Source organism: Podarcis vaucheri (genome assembly GCF_965113315.1).
Source record: "Podarcis vaucheri genome assembly, chromosome: 3".
Classification (NCBI taxonomy): Eukaryota; Metazoa; Chordata; class Lepidosauria; order Squamata; family Lacertidae; genus Podarcis; species Podarcis vaucheri.
This window is the reverse complement of record NC_138761.1, coordinates 18,899,803-18,923,780: the sequence shown is the minus strand read 5'-3', so window position 1 is coordinate 18,923,780 and position 23,978 is coordinate 18,899,803. Positions and strand designations below refer to the sequence as shown.

Below are 23,978 nucleotides of genomic sequence, written 5' to 3'. Positions count from 1 at the left end.
CAGTGATAGCTGCTGTCCATGTATCCTGAGTGAGTATACACTCACAAAGACACACAACATGCCTTAAAGCAGGAACGGGAAACCTGTGGTCCTCCAGTTCTTATTGGGACTCCCAACACTCTTCAACATTTGGAGGGCCAAAGGCTCCTCACCCCAGCTTTCAAGGAGATAGCACTTAGCAAAGAAAAACACTTGTACAGACCCGTGTTTATTCCCTTTTACCTGACTATTTTGGCATTCCACCCTCTGTCCCAACGCAGCCCCTGCCCTGCTGAGATGAACACTCATGAGAAGCTCACCTACCCTGCTACACAAATCCCCACTCCCACCCCAGCAACTAGCCACACTTGCCCACCTGGCTGTCAGTTTTCTACACGCTTATAACTAGAAGTAAAGAAATCTGTTTGTGGAATGCTTAAGCACCCTCAGTGCCAGGACTAAAGCAACTGTCGCTATATTTAATCTTGTTCTACACTGCTTAATTCACTGTCGCTAAGTTTTATGTGAGGTTTGTTACAAGAAACAAAATGGTATATAATTTATGAGATCTGGTAGCACACACAGAAGGAGAAAAGGGGAAGCCAAAAACAGGATGGTATTCTCAGAGTATAATTGTGTCATTGTCCAAATTGTTGACTCTCGAAAATGTTAAGAGATTCCCAAAGGATGAAATCTGGTAGCTATAATTTATCTGAGAAACCAGTGATTTGGCGTCGTTTGTGCCAAGAGCCTAAATAAAGCTATAGGCAATATGTGCCAGAGCTAATGAACTAGTGAACCTCTAAATTATTCTCAAGTGACTCCACCTGTGTAAACACTAGTTGGTTCAGTTTGGGGTATAAAAATATGCAAGCAGATATATTAGAAAAGATGCAGCCACGTAATGCAAAGTATGGCGGGTCACATATTAACATGTTCACTGCACTCAACTTTAGGTAAGCACCACAGCCTGAAGGAAACAAGGAAGCTAACCAGATGGTGTATCATGCTAGTAATTTTACTTTCTATTCCTTTTTTTAAAAAACATTGTTTCAAGATAGAAGTGTAATGTGCAAGGTGGCCCAAAATTTTACATATACAATAAAATAATGTCATAGGCACATGTGGCAAATGTATGGTACACATGGTTGGAACCATACAGACGTGTGTAGAAGGGAGCCTTAGAAGACCAGTTCAGAGGGTTAGCTACATTGACACATGCGCAGAAGAATCTTGCAGTGCCTTATAAGATTAGCAGATTTGTTGTGGCTTAAGTTTTTGTGGGCTAGAACCCACTTCATTAGACACCACTGTTAAAACTTTAAAGTGCCGTAAGACCGCTGTATATGTTAAATCCAGAGGCTAGGACCATGTTTCAGCTGGGAAAAAGCATGAAAGAAGAGCACTTGGGAAAAACCAGAAGGAGCTACGACTTAACTAAGGCTAACTGTTATGCCACAAGACACTTCTTTGGGTTTTCAAGCTAAGCAAAAGTTTAGCTGCATAAAGAATCCTGCTAACATTTCCAAAGGCTGAACAAGACAGGGGCAGCTGCTGCCTAGTTTGCCTGACCAAGCCCGTGCCCCGATTCACCTGACATAATGGGACTGCGATAAGGCCAAGGCACTTCCCCTCCACTTCTGCATAACAAGATGGGAGGAAATCAGTTTCGTGTCTGCAATTCCTGTAGAGGCACTCTAACAACAGCTTGTGATTTTTATCTCAAATGTATGGGATTGTTCCATAATTAGCCTTTCATAAGTTTATTTTCAAAACCATAAAGGCATTATTTTAAGTTGCTGTGTGTGTGTGCTTGCGGGACAAGAGATGGCAACCCTTTCCAGGCAACCCTAAGTGGAGTAATCTAAGATTGAAAAGGATATGATTACCCAATGAAGTTCAGCATGTGGGAAGCCACAAGACAGTGGTGACACCAAAAGCTGATACAAATACTATTTTAAAAAGGTACACAGAAAACTGCAACACCTTTTCTGATACAGGGGTGCCGAAAGTCCCTACAAGATGCAAGAGTGAGTATGCCCTCCTGCGCCTGATGGCATATATCATGACATAAGTGCTCTGCAGAGACATCCAATACATGAGATCTCTGCCCCCTCCCAAAAACAACAGGGAAGATTCATGCAAATCAGACATTCGTGACATTCATATGGAGTGCCTGTGGCATACGTTTACTGTATATGCATGGCAAAGAATGGAGGACATTCTAGCTTCTCCACCATGTGAATACTGTCACCACCTGTATAAGGGTCAGAACCAGGTCAAAATCCCAACTCATTACTTCTTTAGGGGAATGGCTGGTGCAAAATGTAGCTACACACGGAAGACAGACAACTAATAGATTCACAAAGGTCAAAGATTCAGAAGACTGGTACAAGAGATCCTGAATTATTTTGGATTAATACATTTTCTGCACTCCTTTAGTCTTCTTTCCTTCAGCTACAAGAGATTTCGAATGGGTTGAAGCATGTAATTCAGCAACCCTGAGAAAGCTCAGCAAGACTGGCTAGAACTGGTCAAATCCTGCCTGAGAACTCTAAGTGTTTCTTCTTGAATTCCATAAAACACAGGAGGGATAGAAATGGCATAAATAAAAGACCCAAAGCTTCTTGAAAGAACCGAGAAGCCAGCCCCTATGATTCCAACACTATCTCAAAGACCAACCCTACAAGCTGGAAGTCTAAGGGGAAGCAGACAGAAGGACACAGGTGGACCATATTTCCAGTCTGTCTTGTGCTTGACACAAGACAGAAATACAGCCACTCAAGTGCAACAAAACAACAACAACACATCTGTGTAAAGTCAAAATCAGTGGATGTTGGCTGATGGAATAAGTCCCATTGAAGACTGCATACAACTGCAGGGTTAGCAGCAGTTATACATTCTGCTACAGAGAATGCTAGAAAATCGAGCTTCACTTTGGCAGTAGAAAATGAGGCCGCCATTTAAATTTGGTACAAGCTGAGAATAGTATTATTAATGAAGTGAACTAAGCAGAAAAGCTGGGGCTCTGGGAGGGAGAGAAGAGTGAAACTATCCTTCAGGTTCCAGGCAGGTAAAAGAGGGAGGGAGGGTATACCGTCACAAATCTGAACTTAAGGAAACCTTGGAAGTTGCTTAACCATCCGAGATGGTTATTGCTGATCCAATTCTAGCTCAATATTAGGAAGAGGTTCCACACAGCTGTATACAAAAGTAAAATGAAAGAAAAATAGTCGCTGATGGGTAAGAAAGTAGTTCCGAAAAGAAGGCCATGGAGTTATTTTCTCTCTTAGAATGGATCCCTCAGGCCCTGTGATGGCCCTACAGAAAATAGGAACACTTAATTTGCCTTGCTCAAGCAAGAAGTCTGTAGCCATGCAGGCAGATCAAATCAGAAGAGAAACTGCATCAAGAAAATCTAACCTCAGATCTTCCCTGTACATGGGCATGCTTGTGTGACCCAGGAGCTGCTCAGAGGCCCACTATAACACTGTGAGATAGAGGTGAAAGCACGTGCAATTTTAGGCCTACAGACGACCTCGGTCAAACAAATCATGGCCTGGGAGCAGAATTTTACTCCCTTCAAGTCTTACCTGCATAAGAAAATTCAGGTCAAGGCATGTCCCAAGTCCTGGGTCCAGATTCAAGGAAGGCTTCAGTCTTTCAATATATTTAATTTGCTTTAAATTAATAGTGCAATAGGCTGAAATAGCAGCAAGTGGCAAGAAAGAAGAGCCAACATGTAGCAATGAGCATACATAGGCAGCAAGGAAAGGAATAAGAGAGTCGAGTAAGATGGCTACTACAAAAAAAAAAAAAAAATCAAAAGAAGTGCTAAGCAACAAAGTAGTCTCCAACAAACCCCAATCATTTGTACGTACTTTTCCAAAACGCTGGTGCAAGGTTACTGCAAGACTATATGTTTTCAGACTTTACAATTAGGTTAACTCCTGCCATGTCCCCATGTGCTGCTAGTCTCAGCTCATACGGACTATGCTGAATTTGCCATGGTCACTGAGGAACTTTAAAGATGTTCTCAGAGAGCCAAAGCATGCACTTAGAACCCGACTGGATTAGCTGCAATTCTCTCAAGTAAGCAGCCTCCCATGAGTTAACTTCTGGGCCTTAATCACCTCTGCATACAAGTGTCTGGACTGGCACAACAGTGGAATGAAGAAATATCCAAATCAAAACAATCTGCAAGTTCAATCCAGGGAAGCAGGTGCATAGGAAACAAAAACAGACCTTGACAGCCACTCGTTCTTTCTGAAGTCTCCTGTGAGTTTACTATTGTTATCAGTAGTAACATTTAGCAGCACATTCTACTCAAGTTTCCAGATATGAATGAGGAAACCAAAAAGCTGTCTAAAACCCAATTCATATGTAAACCAAATGACTCATCACAACAGTTCATTACGGAACACTCCTTCTGCACGTTATTTTGATGTGTGACAAATCAGGTGTGTGAAGCTTTGCCAGCTGAACAAAAAAGCTACATAGTCCAAAATAAAGGCGTGAAAAACGGGAAGGAGCTAAATATAAAACATACTAAACAGCCGGAGAAGTTTAGCCAAAACAAATAGCTAACGGGAAGCAAAACACTATTGAGGAAATATTTCTTAAGCTGAAAATTGCAGCCTGGAAAATCACTCAAATTGGTTTAACCAGTGATGCAAATAACACAGGGGCATCTGGAGGGGGAAAGTGGCAGCTGGCAGGCTAACCCTTCTTTCCTTGTCCCCTGGCAGCTTCCCCATCCCACAACCAAGCCCCAATAGTTTTTTGGGGTGGAGGATTAGGTATCTCATCTCATCCATATTTCCTTGCAAGAAAGAGCCTTGCTGGATCAAACCAAAGGCCCCTTCTTGTCCAGCATCTTTTCCACACTGGCCAACCAGATGCCCATGAGAAGCCCAGATGCAGATGTTCCCCAGCAACTGGGATTTCAGAGGAATAGTGCCTCAGACACTGGAACTAGTCATAAACCATTGATAGCCTTGTCCTCCATGAATTTGTCCAAGCCCCTTTTAAAACCATCCATAAAGGTAAAGGTAAAGGGACCCCTGACCACTAGGTCCAATCGTGGACAACTCTGGGGTTGTGGCGCTCATCTCGCTTTATTGGCCGAGGGAGCGGGCGTACAGCTTCTGGGTCATGTGGCCAGCATGACTAAGCCGCTTCTGGCGAACCAGAGCAGAGCATGGAAAAGCCATTTACCTTTCCGCCGGAGCGGTACCTATTTATCTACTTGCACTTTGAGGTGCTTTCAAACTGCTAGGTTGGCAGGAGCAGGCACCGAGCAACGGGAGCTCACCCCGTCGCGGGGATTCGAACAACCAACCTTCTGATTGGCAAGTCCTAGGCTCTGTGGTTTAACCCACAGCGCCACCCGCGTCCCCAAAACCATCCATACTGGTGGCTATATAATATTGTAGTATTGAATTCCATAGTTTAATCATGCGCTGTGTGAAGAATAACATCCTTTTGTGTCTGCCCTCATTCTCCTAACATTCGGTTTCACTGGTAGACTCCAGGTTTGACTATTATGAGATCTGCACTCGCCTTTTTTTAATACTAAAAAGCTGCAGACATTGTCATCTTCCTCATAGCTTCATGCCGTGATCATTTTGATTGCCATTCCTGAACCTTTTTCCAGTTCTGCATTATCATTTTTGAGGTGTGGCCATCAGAATTGTTCACAGCATTTCAAATTGTGGTTGTACCATAGATTTGCATAATGACATGATCTTGGTAGTTTTACTTTCAACCCGTTTCCTAACGGTCTTTAACATGAAATTCACATTTTCACAGCTGCTGCATGCTGAATCAAAATCTTTGCCACGACCACAAGGTTCCCCATCAGTCACTGCCAGTTCAGATTCCCTGAGCATATTTGTGACTTTAGGAATTCTTATTTTTTTTGCTCCATTGTACATAACTTGCTTATACTGAACAGCATTTGCCATTTTTATGCCCATTCCCCTAGTTTTGCAAGTTCCTTATAGAGCTCCTTGTTGTTGTTGTTTAGTCGTGTCTGACTCTTTGTGACCCCATGGACCAGAGCATGCCAGGCACTCCTGTCTTCCACTGCCTCCCGCAGTTTGGTCAAAATCCTGAATAATGCGATGTCATAAAGGCACCCTGACTTTCCACCCCTAACTCCAGATAATAAATCAACTAGTCAAAAAGCACAGGCTCCAACACAGATCCCTGGAGGAACCCTCTTCTTACAGCCCTCCTCTGTGACAACTGTCCATTTATTTCCTATTCTGTTTCCTGATCTTTAACCAGTTATTGATCCGGAACATGCCCCCTCCCCCCGGCCACCCACACCATGCAGTCACTTCAGTTGGCAAGCACAGGAATCTTTAACTGAATGCTAGACTGTGAATCTTCCATATCCCCTGAGGGAGAGTAAGAAAGAGAGAGATGTGTCACTATTGATGCCACAGATCAGTTTGTGGTAATAACATGTGCACTTCCAAGTCAGGTTATTAGGTCTGCCAAAACTGCCTAAAGGCAAAAGAACTGCACCATTCATGAGACAGGCAGAACAAGACACAAGAAGTGCAATGGTAATGGAAAGGAGGTCACTGCACTGCACACTGGGGAATTAGCAGTTCATTACATACAGAAAAAGAAGAGGAAAAATAGATCCCAAAGTTTTATACGTTACTGAACAAATGGTTCCTTTTGCTGAAATAAAACTAACTGTAATCTCTTCACTACTGATAAAGTAAGAAGAATCAGACTACTGCAGGGATAGACATGTCTGTACATGCCCAGAAGAGAAGCACTGTGTTAAGTCCTTCCCTGTCTGCAAAGTTACAGTGTCGTCCTTCTGCTTCCAGTAACAAACCACAGAGGACAGTTATGAAGTATCTGGCTCTCAATAGTTAAAAGCAAGCAGAATGCTGTCTTGTAGCCCAAATTCTGTGAACCGCCAAATGAAGCGCAATAAATAAATGTATTAAATAGGGTTGCCATATTTCTCAGGAAAACTGGCAAAAATGTCACTGCTGCCATGGGTTGCCACACATCCGGACATTTCACCAATTTCTGCGCAGACATTGCTTGCAGCTGCAGTATTCCAGATATGTCCGGGAAATTCTGAATGTATGGCAACCCCATATTAAATAAATTCCACAGAATTGTGATCATTATGCAGCTGCATTACAGTAGCAGGGAATCTACACATTTGGAGACACTACCACTCACCAAAAGCACTAGCAGCCAACAGGTAGGTAGATGCAAGGCATTGGTGCACGTGGATCAAACACATGTGGTGTCTCCTCCAAGTTCTGACTAAAAACCAAGCATACCTTTACCAAAAACTACCAAAGGGTTGCCACCTTTTCCACTTGGCCTTGCCAAGCGCATTGAGACTTGGCAGTCCAAGCTTTTCCCTCCATCTCCTCTCCATACCAGGAAAACACTTTACCTGCTTAATTTTCCAGTAATAAGCTGCTGGAGCAGGGCTAGCAACAGATATGCATCCTTTATTTAAAGTGAAGACTTCCTCTGGCACACTGCTCACAAAATTATAAAAGTGCACCGTAGACCACAAAAGTTCAACCTCCATATGGACAAAAGTATTGGGAAGAAAAGAAATAAATCAGTTCTTAAGCTCCACCTTGTGATTTTAAAGTGTAGAGTTGTATTCAATACAGCGCTACTGCAAACATTTTGACTGTTTTGTTTTTCTACTGTAGCCTTCTTCCACCTGTGCCCTCCAGATGTTTTGAACTACAACTCCCATCAGCCATTCTGGCTGGAGCTAATAGAACAGGCACTGGCAAGCTCTGCCCTCCAGATGTTTTGGGGCTACAATTCCCACCATCCCTGACCATTGGTCCTGTTAGCCATCTGGAGGGCCAAGTTTGCCTATGCCTGTAATAGAAGTAGAGGGCACAAGGTTAGGGGAAGGCTGTTATACTAAGACACACAGCCTGTACCACTGAACTTACAGAGTTTCTGATATCAAAGTTATTGATTATCGAATTACAGATAGGTAGCCGTGTTGGTCTGCCATAGTCAAAATAAAAAAATTACTTCCAGTAGCACCTTAAAGACCAACTAAGTTAGTTCTTGGTATGAGCTTTCGTGTGCATGCACACTTCTTCACACTTCTTCATGTGCATGCACACTTCTTATCTGAAGAAGTGTGCATGCACACAAAAGCTCATACCAAGAACTAACTTAGTTGGTCTTTAAGGTGCTATTGGAAGGAATTTTTTTATATTGATTATCGAAGTTAACCTGTCACTGAGCTGACTGAATAGTTTCATTCCCTCCTCCTTGCACAGATACTTATAAGGTACACCAGAATATCCCAAACTTTACAACAGAGGAAAATGGCAATACATCCCCCGCCCTTGTTATGTTTTGCTGTGAGCCACACTCCTGACAAAGCCCTCCAGGTCAAACTAAAGTATCTATGCGAAACACAGAAACAGTTGCCATACTTTAATAGGGGAGAAAAGCAGCAAAGGACAATTTTGACTGACATAAAGCCCCACAAATAAGTCTCTTCACCCTACCCCATCCCAGTTGCTCTGATAAAATTTGCAAGCTCCTGCAGCTGCTTTTCAGTAAAACCCAACCATAGTTTGCTTTTTTTAAAGTTAGGGGTCTTCTTAAAAGGTAGCTTTATGAGATTCTTTCAATTGGTACTGAATGAAAACTGGAAAGAACACCAGTATGTGCACACACAGTTCTGGCTTTCAGTAAACATCCCTCTGAATGCCACTGATAAGGAATTTCTACATTATGGTGCAATTTTTTTACTCCTAGTCACAATACGTAAACATGCAAGTACATCAAGTTGAGTAATAGGACCTGGGCAGGGCAATCTTATACGTATGTTAAACTGGGGACCGGGGAGAGAAGAAGAAATGGTGCTGCTACCCCAGCAGAATGACTGCACAACCCAGTGAATGCTCAGCTCAGTGCAGGAAAACCCACAAGCAGAAAATACAAAGGCTGCAGGAGAATGACGCACCCCCAGTGTCCCCAGAAAGACTGCCAGCACCCACCAACCAGGGACTTTGCCACTATCAACACTCTGCTGCAAACACACACAAGGGGGCCCATGAACTCACCTCAAGCTCCTTGAATGTGGGATATATTAGACCTGAATTAATACAAATAAAGTTGATGTGCTACAGGAAGAAAAAAGAAAGCAAGCAGTTTATAAGTAGATGAGTGGGTGAAGCAGGCTGCAGCTTTCTGCAAATTCGGCACATTTGGTGCAATTTGACACCTTTATGAATAAGGAACCAACACCTTTGTTGTGTGTGCTTTCTCCTGCCAAAACTAAGAATACCCTTGTTTGGGCATACAGGGCTGCAGCAAAGAGATTAAAAAAGTAAGTTACCCTTCTCGGACTGTAGGAAGCATTAAATTCATCTCCAATGCGCTGTAATTCCCGTGCAATCCATATTTCTGGCCGTGTATCTTCAGGGATTGACCGTGACTGCCACCTGTAAGCTGGATCAAAGCAACATAAAAACAAATGCTTTTAAAAAATCCCAAAATATACTTTCCCCCCATCCCTCTCCCAATTTCTCACATGCATGCAACCAAAGGTTCTACATTAGTTTTCTGACTGACTTACAAGAATGAGCATGACAGCTCTAAAGAGACCCTGAAAACTTTTCACTGAGCTAATCACGAAAAGCATGGGATTATATTTTACATTGAAGCCACCATGGCATCAGAAGCTTCAATTCCTTGCTTACTAAATCCATGACTGCCAATGGGCCTTCTTATGCTACCTCCCCACTCAGAGATAAACAGTAACTGATGTTCTCTAGGACTTTTACATGAGCTGCATAGAACAGCAACCCCTCAAAAACATCCAGTGAAAGCGTGTAACAACACATAGATTTACAAATGAGAATCGGAATCTGATCAGAATTTCAATACTCAAGGATTATGTCCCCCAACAGAAACCATGAAGCAAAAGGTGAATCTACCACAAGCAGTTCCAAGTATTCCCATGTCATCATGTACCATGGAACCCCTGCCCAAAAGCACCCACAATGCACTGACTTCCCTGCCCCTTCTCATTCCTGGTAAGCACAGCAACACAGCTGTGTTGTGGCTCCACCCCACTGGGTGTGCCCCTTCTGCGCCCCTCATAAAAAGTAGCAGGAGTACAACTCTCAAATGCAAGAGCAAGATTTGCTTCTGCCTCTTGGAGGGCTCTGATACAATGTTCAACTCAGTGTCAAATAGGTTTATAAGGTATTCAGGAACTGGTGGTCTTGTACATCATGCACATTGATGGTATGCTATCCTTCACAGGACAGGTACCACAAACATCGAAAAAGCATGTAAACAGAGCAGTAGAAGGGACAACCTAGTTCAAACCAAAGCAAGGATTTCTTATGTGTGCATAACCTTGCACTTTAGAAGGAAAAGACTGATCTAATTAACAAGAGAAGAGTATTCAAAATGGGAATGCATGAAGTGTGATTGCAGTACATTGCATGCCTTTCCTATTTACAATGGAAAGGGAAGTTTCAATACATCAACTAACACGGTCAAGATGTTCTTAGACTTCAACTCCCAACCATCATGGCCAATAGCGAGGGATGATGGGAGTTGAAATACAGCAATTTCTGGTGGGCACTGCTTGGTCACTGGTGCTATAAGTATTACCTCATTCTCCCCCTCCCCTGGCTCAATTTTTTGCACATGAACAAGAACAGTCAATATTCGCCTCAAATATTAAGTGTAGTAACTGACTCATGCTTTTGTCATCAAACATGAAGCAAAATGGAATCACTGCCCAATACCTTCACTGGCCCTTCAGTATCAAGGAGTAATTCACTTAGAGGGAACAAGAGGGTCATTCAGCTTGTGTTCAGTATACAGTACTAGAAAAGCTGACAGAAAGATTACCAGACACACACAGAAAATGCTTCACTGCATAGCATATCACGGACCAGTCTATACGTGCCAACATGGGTCTGCCAGGGTTATGTAGAAGATGGGGAGGGGGCTCTCTGATTTTATGTGCCCAAGGGTGAGAGTAACAGAACTCTCCACCTGACTGCCACTTGCTTTCACACAGCCTCTCCCCCTTAGCCATTTTTCTCCCAGCCAGACCAATTTTCCACACTGGAGACAGAGTAAGAGAAAAATGGCATCCGGGGACAAAATGCAGAGAGACAAGTTGTGCTTGAGGGGAGGAATTCCATACCCCATGTCTACATGCCCCTTTTGCACTTTAAATTACACACACACACACACACACACACACGTGAGGGATTTATATGTAATTATGTTTTTGGGGGGACGCGAGTGGCGCTGTGGGTAAAACCTCAGCGCCTAGGACTTGCTGATCGCATGGTTGGCGGTTCGAATCCCCGCGCTGGGGTGAGCTCCCATCTTTCAGTCCCAGCTCCTGCCCACCTAGCAGTTCGAAAGCACCCCTAAAGTGCAAGTAGATAAATAGGTACCGCTTTCTAGCGGGAAGGTAAACGGCGTTTCCGTGTGCTGCGCTGGTGCCAGCTCGCCAGAGCAGCTTCGTCACGCTGGCCACATGACCCAGAAATGTCTCCGGACAGCGCTGGCCCCCAGCCTCTTAAGTGAGATGGGCGCGCAACCCTAGAGTCGGACACGACTGGCCCGTACGGGCAGGGGTACCTTTATGTTTTTGACATCCAAGGTGGCTCTTATGCCACACAGCCACTTTTCAGGTTGGACTACAGCTGTATATTTAAAATATGAACACATGCCTCTCTATAACCAAATATTAAATGGAAATATTTGAATCCTTTTTCAGCAAGGAGAATGCAATGTGCACTTCAGAACCCATGATTAACTGCACTGAAGTGTCATAGCGCACAATGAGGAAATATTCAGTTTTCCAATTGAACAAGGCATCTTTTGTTTTTTACTTGTGCATAAGGTGAGAGAAAAAAATTAGCTTTTTTTAAAAAGCCGCTTTAGGATCTGTGGACCCTTAGAGCCAAACTACAAGGTTTCTTTCCTTCAAAATGCAGCTTCCCGTGTATGGGTGGGCACAGACATTTATGTGAGAGATTTGGATAGCAGTCATGGTGCAGGGAGCATGGGTTAACTATAAGCCCCAAGTCAGTTCAATTTCCCAACTTAAAAATCACACACAACCCAAACGGCTGTTTGCCCTGTTACTCTCTTCCCCCCACATTAGAGCACCATCCAAATCCTGTCAACTACTCTCAGCACTCCTTTGTTTATGAAGGGAACCTTGGTATGTAATGTAATTTGGCTCGAAGTAGTATCCCTTAGCAGTGACATTACAAAGAATGATCCTTAGTCAAGCAAATAGTGTGTGTATTCTAATGCACGTTTTACACAAGGAAGCATTATTAATTTAAAGCAGCAGATATTAATGCTAACCATGTACAGCAAGAAATGCCACATAATTTGGAGAGCAAAATGAACAGCTTTCGGCACATAAATATCAGCGCTTGAGATGACTGTATGAACATCTATCCAAGATTATTTCAATCAACAGAGTACTACCACTGCAGGGGTTCTGGTGGGATTACCTTTTGAGTGCTTTTCAGTTCTATGAACCTAGCCTGACTTCCCCCACCCCCTCTTCAACATGAAATGAGAATGTAAGCAAGCATGACAGCACTTTTTACACAAAGTATTCCGCAAACTTGGCTTTAAAACCATAAAGGGATCATAAGGGAATACTCATAGCTTCCAATCTCAAAACAATCAAAAGCTAGCAGAGCAGTGAAAACGTTAAGCAAATGCGCCTGGCTTCAATCTGTATGGAAAAATTACTTCAGAGCCAGACTAACATTTGCTTGGCTTACAGATGTATTGTTTTCACATTATAGTAGTGAAATACCCGATCGGTTTTCAAAACAGACTTTGCATCAGGCCCAATTTTACTCACTTGCTTAGCTGCTGAATTTCATTCAGTAAAGTCCTTGCAATACTGGGCTTACTCTGCTCCTAATCATTAAAAGACAAGTGTGGGAAGCCAACCAACAACACTGATATTGCCATAGCAAATCTTAAGAGAATTCTCCACAGATGACATGTTATAATAGTAAATAATATTTGTTCCCACACCCCATAAAATTAAACTGTTTCACTCTGATTTGATCATCACCAAGTATACCTGAGCAGGTAACTCCAAATGTGCAAATGTAGAGGGATCACAAACTAGTCACACAGTTCCTGTGGAAATCAGTGCAGTTCTCAAAGGCTTATAATGGAGAGGACATGAGTGAATCCAAGGATTTGGGGCTTGTGCAATGGAACTCCCCCCACACCCCGACTCCCCAAATCTACTCCAAAGGATGTGGGGGAGGATTAAAAAGAACACATACTCTTCACAACAAATGCTCAAATTCCTACTCCAAATGGCCCAGATCCATTTCACTCCATATCAGTACAAAGAAAAATCCCAGGAAAATCTCAAACTGCAAATGCCACTCAAGCAAATTCTGATACCCCATGTCGTATGTAACTTACACACACCCCACATTGCCACCCAGTGCCAGCTAAAACACTTTGATGCCTGAGGCAGAAAATTCAACTGGCAAAGCTGACAGGCACTAAACAGAGCCACAAATGTGGTGAAAAGGGACATCTAACTACCCATTAGCATTTCCTGCCACAAGACCAAGCAGAACCAGATCTTATAGCAAACTTGGCCAAAAATAATCTCACTCTGCCAGCGGGAAATATACAGATAGGTGCCTCAGCAGCCTGACAAATAATTTCAGACAAATTCTCCCCACCACACTCCATACTCTTATGAGTAGCCAAGAGGTACGTGGGTAAATTCATACTGCTCAGATGAAGGCACCACTGCCATTTTGCACTAGAAAACATGCTGCAACATTTCCACAGTAGTTTCTCACACAGAAAACAAGTTTCCTATGCAACAGTAATTTCTGTGTTGGAAATTGTGCACACTTGGCGATTTATTTGCCACACTTAGATCCACACCTTTTAGCATTTTACTCTGTGTGCCGATTTTGAAGTCATCGGTGTAGGACAGGAATGGGGAGACTGCGACCTTTCAAATGTCACTGGGGACTACAACATGGCCCTAATGATTGACCATACTGACTGGAGCTGATGAAACTGAGTCCAACAACTGCCTTTGCAAAACTACCCAATTGTCAAGAATTATTAGAAAAATAACAATGCTTTTAAGACTTTGGCAAGAACAGTTTGTTCTTCTTAGCAAAGTTCTATATCAGAAAGAAAGGCAGAAAATTACTTCTAAACCAAACACTCAAAACTGGCAAGTCCCATTTTGCATATTACACAGAAGTCTCGACATACCAAGGTCCTCCAGGAAGAAAGATGTTCTTTTCTCCTGAAAAGCCACCTGCTTAGACTTTCTTCATAACTTGACAAGATGTTAGTTTCACATAAGCACACAAAAGCAGAATTGTCCAACTAGCCTAAGAAAACTAAGTGTGTCATGGGACCTAAGGGACTGCATGCATATCAAAAACCTATATTGACTTCAAATGACAGGTTCTGGAAGTAAAGAAATTAATATAATGTTTCATGTGGTTAATAGTGAAATCAATCTGAGGGTTTCATAAAGAACTTTCTGTGGTACTGCAAGATCTACGATCAGTAGCATCAAGTCATTTAGCTAATGCAAAGTGGAGATACAATATCAACATTCATATTTAATATGATCCACTTGAAACACACATGGCTGAAACCATATTCAAACAATGCAGGTTCTGTTCCCTCACTATTACTATACAAAAGTTTTATATGTAATATATACAGTCACTGCTGCAGAGCAAGGATGCCCAACATGCATATACTCTGCATCACTTGTCTCTTAGGACACACCATGCAAGATCTTGAGAGCCGGAGTTGTGCTTTAGACAATCTCCACTGGAGAGACTTAAAACAGTCAAACACACCAGCTTCCCAGGTACCCAATCACAGCTCTCAGTGGGTGATAACCAAGTCATATTCAGAGCAGACCCTTTGAAATCAATGGGCTTAAGATGTGCAAGTACATTTAGTTTAACAGACATAGTTTGAGTAGTGACTAACACTGAATATTACCCACTGATTTCAATGGGATTGGCTCAGGAAAATCTACCCAGTCCAACACTGAGTGTCCAACATTGGCCATCAAATTTAAGTTAATTTCTAAAGGGTTTTAACTTTCATCCTTACAGATACCAGGGCATTGTGCAAAATGCATGACTAAACTCATCATAACTAGATAAAATACAGTAATAACAAATCAATCAATAAAATAGCCTGTGAAGCAGCTTAAAAAAAACCCCTAGAGCTAATTAATAGCATAACCAACACTTAAACTGTCTGAGTAAATAATAAAAAAAGGTTTTCACCTGATGCTGAAAGGATTATATTGTCAAGCACCAGTTGTAATCTATGGGGAGGGTATTCAGGGTGCCACCACAGAGGAGGTTTTCTCCCTTGTTACCACATAATGTTCCTCTGCTGGCAAAGATACTCATACGACAGCGTTTTACAAGCACTCATTGCTTGGCAGCAAAATGACTCAGGTGTAGCTGTTCAATTCTAAAACTCTGCCAGCACAAATGAACACGATAGGGCATCATCAGAGCCATTACACTGGTGATGCAATGTTGTTACTCTCACACAGCAGCTGCACACATCATCAAAATGGTTTATAACAGGGATGCAAGAGGTTCAAAAGGGACAAATGTTTTTTCAATGATGATAGCTATCTAGCTTAGGATTTCCAAGTTCATAGGTTGGCAGTAGAGACTGATACTGAATAGGCAGAGCAGTATGCATCTAAACAGGCTTACAGGACCTTGCACCCCCAATATGGGTTCATTCCTGAATAAAATTGAGCATCTAAAAGGAAGTGCAGATGTTCTACACCCATCAGGCACTACTGACATAACATGAGAGTCTCCAATAGGGAAGTGGTAGACAGCTCATTTGTGCTCTTTATATTAAAGAAGAGTAGTTCTATGCAGCTCAGAGTGTAGACCAAAAGATGCGGGGGGGGGTTTGGGGGGGTTAAAATATATACACAGTTGGCATTCACATTAAAACACAGAAAAAAGTAAAATAGGCAGTGGAGTGTTGGCTTCTTGAAAGAGAAATAAAAAACCTCAGGAAGACTTTGACGTTGTTCATGCGAATATGACAATTCATGTAGTCACATTGAAGACAGCACATAAAACATGCCATAAGCCATAAATATTAAGTAACGCATCTGAGCTCTTTATGCTTCGAGAATGAATTGCTTACTTCCTTTACCAACAGAATTATTTCCATCAGTGTTCTAGATTTATCTCAAATAGCTACTCGCAAAACAGGAAAAGTAAATATTCCTCATATTCTGATTGTTTGTATAATATTGCAGTATTGCATCACAATAGCTGCAATATTTGGTTTAAAGTCCCTGTTTGGAAACAGAGAATCTCAACTTTCACTTAATCAAAAAGTGTTTAAATCATGAAATTGCTGAGAACATCCGTAAAAGAGTGCCTTTAGCAACACAGAAACTAAATATACAAATCTTCGTACCATGCCTGACTCATAGTTTCTGTGCAGTTGAGGTTGACAGCACAGTATCAATATGAAACTAGTCTATACCAAAAAACCTCATACCATACAAAGCTGTACTATACAATGTAAACAGAATTCTGTCAAATATGTATTTTTTATCAACAAACAGATGTTTACTGCCCTATTCCAGCACAGATGTATCAAAGATGTGAATATACATTTCTTCAGAAAAAGTTGAGAAAGTTTTCCTCAATCTTTGCAGATACATAATGAATCCAAGTTAGCCCTACCCGCATTTTTTAAAAAATGTCAAAAAAAAACTTTGCAGCATATATCCAGCTACCTTAAATTACTTACTTCTCTTCATAAATGGTGTCCAGCTCTAGATTCACACTTTTAACAACATCCCGAGGCTTCTGGAAGCAGCCACGAACTGCTGCGGGAACTAACAACTCACATTTCTTGTTAAGTTCTAAAGGACTTTTTCTCTGCAAACGCTACTTGAAACCAACCTTAAAGCACAATAATGATAGTGTAAGGCGGCTCAATATCACCACCACTTCAGCAATATTGTTTGGGGGAAAACTATTTTCTCTTCTCCCGTTTCTTTAGGGTTCTTTTCTTAGTCTTAGTCTATGTGTCAAATTGAAAACTTGCTTAAATGCCAGTCGTCACTGATTTATTAAAATCTATTCAAGCCTTCATAAATGCCCACATCTTTTTTATAGATTCTCCCACACAACTTTAACACAAGCAAGTTCTCACATCAAGGCAAGAACTTAGAATGTTAGATATCACTAGCAACAAAGCTAGTTCAACTAAGTGCTTCATTACTCTAAGCCGTATGCACCCAGAATTGCAGCAAGATTTCTAGTTTCACTACATTCGATTACAGACCAAGTCCCAGACACAACCTATTATTATTTGTTTCCAGAGCTATAGAGACATATATTTCAAATAACACATCACTAAGCATATCAATCCCATCCCAAATTCACAACTAAGAAACCATTCAATTTTCTTTAGAATATGGAAGTCTTAAAATAGGTAAGAAAAACATTGCATTTTTTTCCTTTGCAGGCTAAATATGGATGAATATTAAGGCAAGCTGAGCAAACCACTTGCAGGGAGTAACCCACTTTCCGCCTCACGCCATCTCCTCCCTGATTTTCTCCACAGAATAGCGCAGAATGAGCAAGAAATAGCAGGAGAGTTGGCTGAGAGGTCATTTAGCTGCCTGTGGAGCAAAAGCAAAACGTTGGCTGTTTCCAGCTGCCAGCACATGTTGGACTGGAGTCAGAAGGACCTCTAGTGAACTCCAGGAAGTGTAGCAGCAGCATCCCAGGAGTGGGAAAGGAAAACACTGCAACAACTATATTTGATGCAAGCTGCATTCCATTAAAAGCAGCTGAAGTTCCTTTATTGGAACAGTGAAAAATACACATTTATTAGAGATGCTGCCGAAACTCACAATTAGTCGGTTCATATGTCAAATCTACTATGTTCAAACCTCCTATATAGCAATATCTGACTTTGATCCAACATACAAAATATTAAAGTAATTCCAACCAAGATTATGAGTTACATTGTTTTCTGCACCTGCAAAGTCTGCATGTGTGGGATGGATGGGGTGGGTGTCCTAGTAAGCTTACAATAACGGAAGGTAGCTTGAGGATGCTTTAACCTTTAAAATAAACTTAATGGTAAAAGCTACAATGCTCATGCAGTGTTGTTTCCAGTACAAAAGATATTAATTATGGGGTTTTTTTTTCAAAGTCAGTAATGCTCAGTGTAGACCCACTGAAAATAGTGCACTGAAGTTAGTAATGACTATTCATTTCAAAGGGTCTACTCAGAGCATGACTAATGCTGGCTGCAATCCAATTGCTGCCCCCATGTCAAGGGTTATTTCCAGCCCCATCATGGAAGCACACAGCAGGAGCAGGAGCACTTCCTTAGCCTCTTAAAGGCCTTTACCTTTAAGAAGAGTTTTAAAATATACTGTAAAGGGGAGGAAAAACTAAAGCACCTTTGGACAATATCATGCTACAAGTTTAAATCTGAAGACAATAGGGATGGTATTCAACTATGTTTTACTCAGGCTGAAATTAATGAGCCTAATTTAGTAATGCTCATTCATTTCAATAGGCCTACTCTAGAGTAAAATTAGTTGACTAGCACCCAAGATTTCAAAGGAGTAACAGAATGTGTAACTCATGCAAGCAAATTACGACACTGTCGATTCACCCACTATTTATTTAAATTAATTTTTATATAAAAATAAACACCCAGTAGAAAAAATTATATGTAAGAACACCCGCATGTACATGCTGCAGACAAAAAGAAATCAGCTTGCTTATACAATATGAATGCCCATCATTAGATTTTTTTGAAGAGCCTTCTTGGTGGCTGCTCCCAGACTTCAGAAATCTCTTCCTAGAGATGTTAAGACTGGTTCCTTCCTTGTTGTCTTTCCACCGGCACATGAAGACCTTTTTATTCCAACAGACCTTTAGGGAATGACTGTTTTTAAAGAAAGGTCTGGTGCTGTGGTGTTCATATTGTTGTCAATATTCTTATTTTTATAAGATTTGTTTTTATATTGTTTGAATATTATTAGTGACGAAATGCTTTAAAATGATTGTATTTTCTGTTTATCACTTTTCTATTTTATCTGTGTTTTGTATTTTTATTTGTAAGGCACCATGAATCCCAATCCAGGACAAAAGCAGGATAAAATTTTATTTGTTTGTTATAATAAAAAACACTACCTAAAGGGCTGTCCATGCTGCTGTAGCCATTAATACCTTGCTTCTCACTAAAGTGATACAGCTGTGTCTAGCCTGTTTGACTTAAGGTTGAAGGTAGAGAGTAGCTCACATAACTATGCCTCCACACAAAGAAGAAATTGCTCCAGAGAAAAAAAACAGGCGCTGAGAACAATGAAACCAAGTCTATAACTGATATGAAGAAGCATGCACACTGGCAATCTACACTGGCAATCTGATGTGGTCTAAACAAAAGGATCATCACATCAAGGACAAATAAAATAGAATTTAAGATACAACAAGAGCAGTATCATACTGAAAGTTGTATGTTGGGTTTGAGTTACCTTCTCATGGATTCTAATCTAAATAAATCACATTTCTGAAGATACCACCCAAATGTAATTCAGATATTAGAAGCCTGAAGTATGTTATCCGAAAAGAAAAGAAACAGAAAACAAACAAAACAAACAAACATCTCTTCCCCTGGTGAGATGTGGACACCAGGTGTGCACCTTCCTTCTTCAAATGTTACACCAGAACTCCAAAAAGAGGATGCATGAGTCATTCATACTTCTGCCCTCCCTAAAAGAGAGCTAAAAGGTATTAATCTCAGAATCCACTCAGTTATGACACAGAACTTTTACCCTAAAATGTAGTAGCTACACCAGGCACCCCCAAAATTGGCCCTCCAGAGGTTTTTGGTACTACAATTCCCATCATCCCTGACTACTGGTCCTGTTAGCTAGGGATGATGTGAGTTGTAGTCCCAAAACATCTGGAGGGCTGAGTTTGGGGATGCCTGATCTACACAATCAAGGCCTTAGCTGCTGTGGTTCCAGAGAACTTCAACTATATAATGGGTTGAATCCAGAGTTGCCAAGAGCAGAACTCCACTAATTGGACTCTTCTATAGGCAGAACAGGAGAGATGACTCTCAATAATTTCTCCTTCCTCTTGTAGCCCCCCCCCAAAAAAAAAAATTGTAGCCGTCTGGGGGTACCATCCAGACCAGTGTGGGAAACCACTGAGGGCAAGTGGATATAGTTGAAAATCACCTGCCATCACCACTTCATCCTTTGGGAAGCCTGCTGGAATAGAATGAATTTCAGAAATGAAATGAGCCCTTCTGTTCACAGAATAGCAGCTCTCAATCTGTACTAAGCTGTGCTCGAAAGAATCTTTAGTTGACTTAGTTTTAAGTCAATTTCTAGGAGGATGAGATTATGTTTGGAATGGTGTCCATTTCATGACTTTCTAAAAGAATTAAAGAGCAAGATTTTTTTCCTTTCTCAAACACAAAGGAAATGCTATATATGGGAGTATAATTTAGGATAAACAACAATATCTCATAGCAATCTAAAGATCTTTGAAGATTGCATATTCTGTCCAAACCAAACTTCTGGTGAGCTTGTGAAACTTGCAAAAATAAATAAATAAATAAATAAATAAATAAATAAATAAATAAATAAATCTGAAAGGGCCTTAGAGGGCATTTTACTATTTGTTTTAACCCATTTTTTATTCCACCCGTCACCCTTTTTTATTTCAGGGCAATGTAACTAATACCAAAAAAACAGTGAATAAGATCCATAAAAATGCTTTGCGCATTTGTAACCACTGTGTACATAATTTGTACTGCAATGGCCTATATCTAAGTTTACTGTTCAAACGGAATGTTTAACATGCAGTTTTGTCTCCTTTTCACAAATACTATACTTTTTAAAATTGACATATAAACAAATTGACTTCTACTGAAAACAAGTAAAACTTAAAATCAACTTTCACCTGGAATATGAAGAAAGGGAAGTGGTTACATAAACTGCACAACACAGAAATTTCCCCTCCCCTTCATCACTGTAAACTGAGATGTAAACTTTGCCTGAAGCTACAAAAAGAAAAACCTTCACAAGCTAGTAGTGAAGAGAAGAAACCATATACAAAGTGAAATCTCTGCTATGCATACGGTCATCATAAAAGGCCATAGGATTAAGCTTCAGAACCCAGATTTCTTGCCGTAGCAGGTGTGCTGCTAGCTTGCCTAGTGAATTCTGAATGTTTCATTCTGCATGATCTGTCATGCATATATGGCAAACAACAATAAGGAGCAACCCTTATTGTCAAAGCAGCACTACTTACAAAAAGATATCTAGCTGCAGACAGGAAAAATCTGAGAATAACCAAAATGTGCACTACCTCCATCTGAAATGAAGGTCTGTCACACTACACTTTCAAGGCCACCTGCTTTCCCACTTTATAAAACAAAATTTGGATACCTGAAGCCACCAAGTCATGGCCAGTTTGCACATCTTAGCTACAGATCACATATTGCTAAGAAACTGGTAAGTGACTCTGCCACACCTTCACAAATACATACAAATGGTTCAGCTAGCAGCTCACATTCATGCCCACAGCAAGAAGGAAAAAGGAAGGTAAGGTGGCGGGGAGACAAATGTATGACTTGCAGCATGATACAAGGTTCCAGATGGATAGACCTTATAGAAGTTGCAGAAGGAAGGTAGATCTAGCAACTCCAAGCACACTCACCACAGGCAGTTGGGATCATAGCCTTTTGATGTGCATAGGAGACTGGGCATATTCTTGCCTCCTACTCTATTCTAAGTACAGTGGTACCTCGGGTTAAGAACTTAATTCGTTCTGGAGGTCTGTTCTTAACCTGAAACTGTTCTTAACCTGAAGCACCACTTTAGCTAATGGGCCTCCCACTGCCGCTGCGCCGCCGGAGCACAATTTCTGTTCTCATCCTGAAGCAAAGTTCTTAACCCAAGGTACTATTTCTGGGTTAGCGGAGTCTGTAACCTGAAGCGTATATATCCTGAAGCGTATATAACCCGAGGTAACACTGTACATGTGAAGGAGGCAGAAGCGGCACCAAAGAAGAACTTAATCTCCCTTGGTAGTCTTCACTTACCAATGAAGGACTGTGGCTAATGCATCAGAACAATAGCAGCAGCAGCAGCATAACTCTGTTGCATGCAAAAAGGAATGCAGGAACTATAAACTCTTTTGCTCAGGACAAGATTCAAGCAGCAATCCCATTTATACTAGCAGAGGTATACATTCCATTGGCTCCTTAGGTCTGTGCAACATGTGCAGGATTGTGCTACAATACCACTGATACATAAGCTGAACACATCTGTGTAGTGATCAAATATCAGCCAAGTCACCAGGAATACCAGGTGGCATCTCTGGGTAGCTGCTCCAGGACTCTGGAATTCTTTTCCTTCAGGAGGCTGTTAAATCCTCCTCTCCATCTGCCACAAAAATGTTCAGACTTTTGGGCTGGGTTGCCATTTAGGAGGAGAGGTTAAGCAGGTAATCCATATATTATAAAACTAATGTTTTGACATTTTCATCACTTGTAGTCACATTCCCTGGTTCCTCAATATATATAGAAATAAAATCTAAATAAATAAGTCGTCCAGAGTAGCACCCATTTCTGGTAAAACTGTTTACTTAAACAATAATGCCATCTACCCTCCCAATGTTCCAAACAAGGTGGGCTCCCTCTCTTCAAATTGCCACTGCTGGGCTACTCAGGAACCACACTGCCCTTAAAGGAGGAGAGATCTAGCTTTCAAAAAAGTTCTCCATAACAGCATCGCTTTGCTGTTCTATTGTATAGTTTTAGTTGATGCTTTATCCTTTATGCTTTTATGTAAAAATGTTTTGTGAAGTTCGGATGAAAAACAGTATATAAATTCCTTAAAATAAACACCAGAGATATGCTGCTACAAGCAATGTTTATTTACATGCTTGCCTTCCAATAGTGTACAAAGTCCCTTTTCACATTTTAACTTCATTCTTTCCTAGGCTTACCACCTCTCCCCACCCAACCCTGCAGCTTCTCTGTACAGTATTTAAACAGCTACGGATGGAGATTAAACAAGTCAGCTCTCCCCCACCACTTGATCTCCAAACTAGGGAAAGAAGCATTGTTCCTCTGTTGAATTTCTACCATCATACAACTGTAAAAAGGCAACAAAGCCTCTTATGTTGTGCAGAAATGGTAACAACTATTCTGTACCGTTCAGCAGCAATTTTATAAAACAAGTTACAAGCAGATTGCACACAAATTCTGCTTTATCGTAGAACTGGACTTCAAGGATCACATACTCCAATCCCCTACAATGCAAGTATCTCAACTAAAACCTCCACGACAGATGACCATGCAACCTCTGCTTAAAAACCTTCAATAAAGGAGAATCCACCACCTTTATTAATGTCATCACCTTATCACCTAATCAATAGGCTGCATAGGTATTTTCCCAAGTGTGTTGAATGCTCTACATTTCCAGCTAAGCCGGAAAATTAAGCTCCAATACGTTTTAAAATATCAAAGCAGTAAGAGGCTATAGCAAACAAGGGATTTTTCTCCCTTCTAGATTCTGATTGGTGGAAGTTTCAGGAAGTGCCTTCAGTTTCCATGGTAAAAATGGGAAGATAAACATGCCTGCAATATTGAGCTAAACCATTTTAAAAGGTACATACGCACTTGGCAGTATACTAACTTAAGAGCATGTCTGTGCTTCAAGCTTTTGATAATCACTGGTTCAATGATGTACAACACAAAATTAGACCACAAAAAGTATCATTAAAAAGGAGCATTTGTTTCTCCCCCCTCCCAAGCTACCTCAGCACTCAAAAAAAGAAGAAACCCACCATGCTGAAGCATATTGCACAGGATGGACTTAA

General features: G+C 41.2%; 2 protein-coding genes across 20 annotated transcripts in view; one reads left to right on the top strand and one right to left on the bottom strand.

Moving 5' to 3' along the window:
• Window positions 1–23,978, bottom strand: part of BCL2L11 (BCL2 like 11) — a 107,471-nt gene that overhangs the window by 7,608 nt on the left and 75,885 nt on the right. For 6 of the 7 annotated variants that reach the window (XM_082217972.1, XM_082217973.1, XM_082217976.1 and 3 more), the window contains one exon: window positions 9,356–9,468. The exons of the other annotated variant lie outside the window; for it this stretch is intronic. In XM_082217972.1, coding sequence (XP_082074098.1) covers window positions 9,356–9,468 — 113 coding nt within the window. The remainder of the gene's footprint in view (window positions 1–9,355; window positions 9,469–23,978) is intronic. 7 annotated transcript variants of the gene reach the window in all.
• The window catches only part of LOC309529624 (uncharacterized protein), a 304,631-nt gene that overhangs the window by 272,082 nt on the left and 8,571 nt on the right, over window positions 1–23,978 (top strand). For 3 of the 13 annotated variants that reach the window (XR_014218207.1, XR_014218208.1, XR_014218209.1), the window contains 2 exons: window positions 11,774–11,870; window positions 17,578–19,507. The gene's annotated coding sequence lies outside the window, so the exon portion shown is untranslated. Of the gene's footprint in view, window positions 1–11,773; window positions 11,871–17,577 lie in introns of those variants that run through there. The other 10 variants (XR_014218213.1, XR_014218214.1, XR_014218215.1 and 7 more) reach the window with 7 other exon arrangements.